Genomic DNA, 7914 nt, shown 5'->3' with positions numbered 1-7914 from the left:
TTTTTGCCACAGGCTACCCCACAACAAAAGAAAGCACCGTATCATCAAGTACAGTCCTTTCGGCCCCAGAAAAGCAAGAGGGCTAGAGGCTCATCCTTTCTGCCGAGAGGCAAAGGTAGAGGAAAAAGCTGCAACACACAGCTAGTTCCCAAGAGCAGAAATCCTCCCTGCGTCCGGTAGGTCCACAGCATGGTGCGGGGGCTGCTCAGGCGGACCCGGGTACGGTGGGGGCCCGTCTCAGAAATTTCAGCGGACAGTGGGCTCTCTCACATGGATCCCTGGGTCCTTCAAGTAGTATCTCAGGGGTACAGGCTGGAGTTCGAGACGTTCTTCCCCCCGCCGTTTCCTAAAATCTGCCTTACCGGCACCTCCCTCTGCCAGGGAGACGGTGTTGGTGGATATTTAACACTATAATCACAACAAGTGATTGTCAAGGTGCCCCTCCTTCAGCAAGGAAGGGGTTACTATTCCACAGTGGTTGTGGTACCGAAACGTTTCTGTGAGACCCATCTTGAAATTAAAATACTTGACCTTTTATATCAGAAGATTCAAGTTCAAGATGGAATCGCTCAGGACGGATATTACGAGCCTGGATGAGGGGGATTACAGGGTCTCCCTGGACATCAAGGATGCGTACCTGCATGTCCCCATTTACCCTCCTCACCAGGAGTACCTCAGATATGTGGTACAGGACTGTCACTATCAGTTCCAGACGCGGCCGGTGGAGTTGTCCACGGCACGGAAGTTTTTATTATCCCGTACTTGGACGATCTCCTGATAAAGGCGAGGTCCAAAGAACAGTTGGTAGTGGGGGTAGCACTCTCTCGGGAAGTGCTACAACAGCACGACTGGATTCTCAATATTCCAAAGTCACAGCTGGTCCCGACGACACGTCTTCTGTTCCTGGGAAAAGAGTGTTTCTTCCAGTGGAAAAAGCCGAGGAGTTGTCATCTCTAGTCAGAGACATCCTATAACCAGGACAGGTGTCGGTACATCAATGCACACGGGTCCTGGGAAAAATGGTAGCTTCGTACGAAGCATAATTCCATTCGGAAGACTCCACGCAAGGACTTTCCAGTGGGACCTGTGGGACTAATGGTCCGGGTCCCATCTACAGATACAACAGCGGATAACCCTGTCAGCAAGAAACAGGGTGTCGCTGCTGTGGTGGCTGCAGAGGGCTCATCTACTAGAGGGCCGCAGATTCGGAATACAGGACTGGGTCCTGGTGACCACGGATGCCAGCCTTCGGGGCTGGGGTGCAGTCACACAGGGAAGGAATTTCCAAGGAGATTTCGCTTCACATAAATATTCTGCAGCGAAGGGCCATTTACAATGCCCTAAGCCAAGCAAGGCCCCTGCTTCAGAACCAGCCGGTACTGATCCAATCAGACGACATCACGGCGGTCGCCCATGTAAACAGACAGGGCGGCACAAGAAGCAGGATGGTGATGGCAGAAGCCACAAGGATTCTCCAATGGGCGACCTACACCCTGGAGAATGGGGACTTCATTCAGAAGTTTTCCAAATGCGGGTAAACCGTTGGGAATGACCACGGGTGGACATGATGGCGTCCCGTCTCAACAAGAAGTTGAAAAGATATTGCGCCAGGTCAAGGGACCCTCAGGCGATCGCTGGGGACGCTCTAGTGACACCGTGGGTGTACCAGTCGGTTTTATGTGTCTCCTCCTCTACCTCTCATACCCAAGGTATTGAGAATAATAAGAAGGCGAGGAGTGAAAACCATACTCGGGGTTCCGGATTAGCCATGAAGAGCTTGGTACCCGGAACTTCTAGAGATGCTGGCAGAGGACCCTTGGCCTCTGCCGCTTAGACAAGACCTGCTGCAGCAGGGACCCTGTCTGTTCCAAGACTTACCGCGGCTGCGTTTGACGGCATGGCGGTAGAACACCGGATCCTAAAGGAAAAGGGTATTCCGAAGGAAGTCATCCCTACCCTGATCATAGCCAGGAAGGATGTCACAGCAAGACATTATCGCCGCGTTTGGCGAAAATTTATTGCTTGGTTGGGAGGCCATGAAGGCCCCGATGGAGGAATTTCAACTATGTCGATTCCTGCACTTCCTGCAAGCAGGGGTGACGTTTGGGCCTCAAATTGGGGTCCATCAAGGTCCAGATTTCGGCTCTGTCGATTTTCTTCCAGAAAGAACTGGCTTCACTGCCTGAAGTTCAGACTTTGGTTAAAGGAGTACTACATATTCAGCCTCCTTTTGTGCCTCCTGTGGCACTTTTTGGATCTCAACGTGGTGTTGGATTTCCTAAAGTCGCATTGGTTGAGCCACTTAAAACCATGGAGCTAAAGTATCTCGCGTGGAAAGTGGTCATGCTGTTGGCCTTGGCCAGGCGTGTGTCAGAATTGGCGGCTTTGTCATGTAAAAGCCTTATCTGATTTTCTATATGGATAGGGCAGAGTTGAGGACTCGTCCTCAGTTTCTCCCAAAGGTGGTCTCAGGTTTTCACTTGAACCAACCTATTGTGGTGCCTGCGGCTACTAGGGACTTGGAGTATTCCAAGTTGCTGGACGTAGTCAGGGCCCTGAAAATTTTATTTTTCCAGGACGGCTGGAGTCAGGAAAACTGACTCGCTGTTTATCCTGATGGCACCCAACAAGCTCGGTGCTCCTGCTTCTAAGCAGTCTATTGCGCGCTGGATTTGTAGCACTATTCAGCTGGTGCATTCTGCGGTAGGATGACCGCAGCCTAAATCAATAAAAGCCCATTCCACAAGGAAGGTGGGCTCATCTTGGGCGGCTGCCCGAGGGGTCTCGGCTTTACAACTTTGCCGAGCAGCTACTTGGTCAGGGGCAAACACGTTTGCAAAATTCTATGAATTTCATACCCTGGCTGAGGAGGACCTTGAGTTCTCTCATTCGGTGCTGCAGAGTCATCCGCACTCTCCCGCCCGTTTGGGAGCTTTGGTATAATCCCCATGGTCCTTACGGAGTTCCCAGCATCCACTAGGACGTCAGAGAAAATAAGAATTTACTTACCGATAATTCTATTTCTCGTAGTCCGTAGTGGATGCTGGGCGCCCATCCCAAGTGCGGATTGTCTGCAATACTTGTACATAGTTATTGTTAACTAATCGGGTTCTTGTTGTGAGCCATCTATTCAGAGGCTCCTCTGTTATCATGCTGTTAACTGGGTTTCATATCACAAGTTGTACGGTGTGATTGGTGTGGCTGGTATGAGTCTTACCCGGGATTCAAAATCCTTCCTTATTGTGTACGCTCGTCCGGGCACAGTATCCTAACTGAGGCTTGGAGGAGGGTCATAGGGGGAGGAGCCAGTGCACACCAGGTAGTCCTAAAGCTTTCTTTTTGTGCCCAGTCTCCTGCGGAGCCGCTATTCCCCATGGTCCTTACGGAGTTCCCAGCATCCACTACGGACTACGAGAAATAGAATTATCGGTAAGTAAATTCTTATTTTTTACACTATATGTTGTTTTGTATCCTGTTTTATGTAACTACTATTATCGCATGACAACTTGTTATGGGGAGTACTGCTATTGAAGTAAGTATTCCTATATTTATATATCTACAAAAGTATGGCTCACAGTTGACTGCCCCTACAATTATCTTGTTAAATGCATAGCACAACCCTTTCATACTGTATGAAAAACTAAAAAGTCACAATGATGGCTTACATGTTACAATCCTTATAATCCTATGTTGTGTATGAGAGAGAGCAACTTTCACTTCCTTGTTTTTTAAACTATAAATAAAGGGATTTAGCATGGGGGCAACAGCTTTGTACACAAGGGATAACAATTTATCAGAGTCCAAGGTGATCACAGAAGGAGGCTTGAGGTACAAGCAGCAACCTGTGACAAAATAGAGAGAGACAACTGTGAGATGGGACGAGCATGTGTAAAACGCCTTGCAGCTCCCAGTGGCAGAACTGATCTTCAGAATGGCATGAATAATATTGATGTAAGAAATAATAATAAGCAGAACGGGAATGATAGCACCCTCTACTATTACACTGAGAAGTGTCATCTCCAGGAGGGAGGTATCACTGCATGAAAGCTTCGTGAGGGCCATAAGGTCACAGAAGAAATGATTGATGACATTGGATGTGTAGCATGAGAATCCACATACAATATAAGTAACAGGGATCATTTCTAGAAATCCCCAAACCCAGCATAGAGCGGACAGCAGAATGCAGACCCTCCGGCTCATGACCATTTGATAATGCAGTGGATTGCAGATGGCCACGTATCTGTCATAGCTCATGGCTGCTAAGATCATGATCTCAATTATAGCTAAAGACATGAAACAATACAAATTCACCATACAGTCTGAGAATACGATGGTCTTGTCTCCTGATATGAATGAGAACAGGATCCTGTGCAGTGTGATGCTGGTGAATATAATATCCAAACAAGACAGGTTGCTCAGGAAAAAGTACATGGGAGTATGCAGGGAATGATCCAGGAGGATCAGGGACATGATGGTGACATTTCCCCCAACAGTCATAACATATGTAATCAAGACAAAGAGAAAAACTGCTACCTGAACCTTGGGAAGATCTGAAATTCCAGCAAGGACAAAGTATGTAATCCCAGTGACATTGCGGGGGTCTGTTCCATGTGTCATATTTCCTGATAAACAAAAGGACTGTTTTTAATTGTTCAATTCTTAAACAAGGCTTGAGGAGTATTTTTCAGGAAAGAATGGGGACAGAACACTAAATTCCTAATTTAATAGCATAGACTATCTTGGATCTCTGAAACCAAGCATCAAACTATGAGGGTGGTTCAATAATACCCCTTTTACACCACCAGCTAGTAGCATGGGTTATTGCACATGAGCACGCATAACCCGTGTGGCTGGCTGGTGTAAAAGGGCAGAGTTGGAATACTCTGGGTCAAGTGACCCGGTATTCCAACTCGGGTAGTTTGCAGGGTTGAACACGTGTTCAACCCGGCAAACTGCAGTGTAAACGGAAGCCGGGTCGCATCGACCGTTTACAGAGAATGTAAAGGCGGTGCTTGGAGATCATATGATGTCCAAGCGCCGCCCCCACCACGTCATCAGTTATGTCACTAACCCGGCAATAAGCCGGGTTGGAGACGGCAGTGGGAAAGGGGGCTGACACGGGTCGCAGCCGGGTAGCACCCGTGTCAGTCTCCCGGCTGCGACCCGCGATCTCTGTATAAAAGCGGTATAAGTAAGGTAACAAGACCACTCACATGTAATATTCTCGATTTAATTCTATTTTCCCATGAGGCCAGAGCAGGTAGACCACTGCTACCCCTCATGGGCATTAGACTGCAGTGGGGCTGGTGGAAACATGGTCACACATTGAGGTGTATAGTCTGATCAGATTTCTTCATCTAAAGTGTACATCAGCAGCTGAAATTCATCGTCAACTTGTCGGGATGTACAGTGATAACTTCATGTCACAAAAACAGGTTTGGATTTGGTGCACTGCCTGTGATAAAGGCAAGACAGATGTTCAAGGTGGCAGTGATCTAGCTGGCCAAGCACATCCACCACAGATGACAATTTGTGTCACAGTGAAGGTCTGATTCAGGAGGATAGACGCATTCCTATTGCTGAAGATCTGAACATCCCAGTGGGTACTGTGCACAACATCATTCAGGAGCAACTGGGGTGCAGGAAAAAATGTTCATGATGTTTACCAAAGCAATTGGATGGGATTGTCTCTTGTACACTTAACGCAGCACCATGAGGAGGGAGTGCAATTCCTGCAGCGTATTGTTACATGGCGATGTAACACGGGTACATCATGTGAAACCAGAAAGGAACTCAGTATCCATGGCATGGAAATATGCATCATCCCCACCTTCACAGAAATTCAAAACAACTCTATCAGCAAAGAAGGTCACAGCGACTGTGTTTGGGTACCACAGGGGCATGCTTCTTGTTGATTTCCTCACCAAGAGAGATACTGTGAATGCTGACCGCTATTGTGACACATTGAGCCATTTGCGGAGAGCAATTCTTCCAAAATGACCTGGGTTGCTACGAACAGACATCATATTGCTTCACAATAACACCAGGCCACACTCAGCCAACTGCACTCGTGAGTTGTTATAGCGCTATAATTGGGAAGTGCTGGACTATACCATCTACAGCCCTGACCTAGCACCGATTGCTTTCCATCTCTTCAGACCATGCAAGAGACACCTGGGTGGAAGTTAATTCACAACCGATGGTGAATTTTATCAAGCAGTCTTGTCCTGGCTTCAGGTACTTGTCACCGATTTCTTCTATGTTAGGATAGATGTCTTGGTGTACCATTGGAATCAGTGGCGGCTCCTACCTTTGGTGAGCAGGGGAGCTGCTGCTGCCCATGTAGGAGAGAGAGAGGTGAGAGCTGCCGTCCCCATGCATCCGGCTCCCGGCACCTGCGCAATGGATCTGGCAGGCACGTGGACCATGCACATAGCCTCAGCTTCTATGGGCTGCATAAAAAAAAGAAAAGAAAGAGTTGTAGATTATCTCAAATCTAGCAATTTACAGGATCCCAAACAGCATGAATTCACTGGGGAGAGATCATGTCAAACAAACCTTGTTGACTATTTTGACTGTGTGACCAAAGTAATAGATAAAGGTGGAGCCGTGGACAGTGTCGGACTGGGGGCATGAAGGGCCCACCGGGCGGATGCAGTGATAGGGGCCTATACTTAGGGGTGTGGACAGCCTACAAAGGGGCTGTGGCCAGTCTCTACAGAGGCTCGAAATACACAATTGTCTTTTGCAGTGTAATGCATCATACCTACCATGCATAGTACAAGTGCACAGTCTGGAACATGATCCCTACAGAAAGTAGTGTGCCCTAAGGCAGTGGGGCCCACCGGTGGTTTTCCTGTGGATATAGCTTATCTAGACTTTAGTTAGGCTTTAGACACTGTCCGACATCATCGCAGACTGCTAAATGAACTCAAATAAAAATTCAATTTGGGTTCAAAATATATAAAATATATATGGTATTTTAAGTATTATAAAATATATTGGTCACTTTAGTAAATACCAAAAAGCAGCTCCCATTCGGTATCTGGTATACCCAATAGAAACAAACAATCCCTTATAGACAAAGGTGTAGAGAGCATTAATGGGTATTTATTAATAAAATATTAAAAAATTCAATACAATGCGCACATATAAAAGTGCAAAAATATCTTCCTTATGAAAACAAATGTTTACCAGATAACTGGCGCAATATAGCACCCAGTTTTCAATTGAACCTCCAATGGCAACAATTGTTGCAAAGATTTTAACAGTCAATGTAGCAGTTACAGTATCCAATAGAAAGTATCTACTTTCTTTAATGTCTCCTTTATAGATGATTGAATAGACAATCGTTATGCTCGACCTCCCACACTAATGGGCCCTACACACTGGCAGATCCGCCGCCGAGCTGCTCAACGGCGGAAACGGGCGACCCGGCGGTGGGGGGGGGCAGTGACGGGAGGAGTGAAGTTTCTTCACTCCCCCCATCACCCGGCTTCATAGCAGTGCAGGCAAATATGGATGAGATCGTCCGTATTGGCCTGCATGGGGGAGAGCGGCTTTTGGGATCCCGCTGATGTCTGGCTGAGCCTGGCTGACACGCAAGCGCTGAGTCTCCATGGCAACAGTGACACGTCGGGCGGAAGTGACCTGGCGGCTCTACACCGTACTTGCCTACCTTACCCTCTCCATGAGGGAGAAAATGCTCTGTTCCTGGACTTTCCTGGTAATGTATGATTGCCATCACCTGTGGTGAAACACCTTTCTTATCAATTAACTAGCTCACCACAGGTGATGGCAATCATACATTTCTAGGAAAGTCCAGGAACAGAGCATTTTCTCCCTCATGGAGAGGGTCAGGTAGGCAAGTATGCTCTACACCCGGAAGCAGGAACGCATGAAGGAGATGCGGTG

At 47.5% G+C, this 7914-nt stretch overlaps 1 protein-coding gene across 1 annotated transcript; it reads right to left on the bottom strand.

Annotated features, from left to right (window-relative positions):
- Positions 1–3648: 3648 nt before the first annotated feature.
- LOC134949931 (olfactory receptor 13F1-like) lies at positions 3649–4497 on the bottom strand. Its single transcript, XM_063938617.1, has one exon. The coding sequence runs from the start codon at positions 4495–4497 to the stop codon at positions 3649–3651; it is 849 nt and encodes a 282-aa protein (XP_063794687.1).
- Between the last annotated feature and the right edge of the window lie 3417 nt (positions 4498–7914).

This window comes from Pseudophryne corroboree, chromosome 8 (genome assembly GCF_028390025.1).
Source record: "Pseudophryne corroboree isolate aPseCor3 chromosome 8, aPseCor3.hap2, whole genome shotgun sequence".
NCBI classification, from domain to species: Eukaryota; Metazoa; Chordata; class Amphibia; order Anura; family Myobatrachidae; genus Pseudophryne; species Pseudophryne corroboree.
This window is presented reverse-complemented; position numbering and strand designations above follow the sequence as displayed.

Excerpts from the sequence above, each read along its gene's own strand:
- LOC134949931 (XM_063938617.1), bottom strand. The coding sequence starts at position 4,497 with ATGACTGTTGGGGGAAATGTCACCATCATGTCCCTGATCCTCCTGGAT.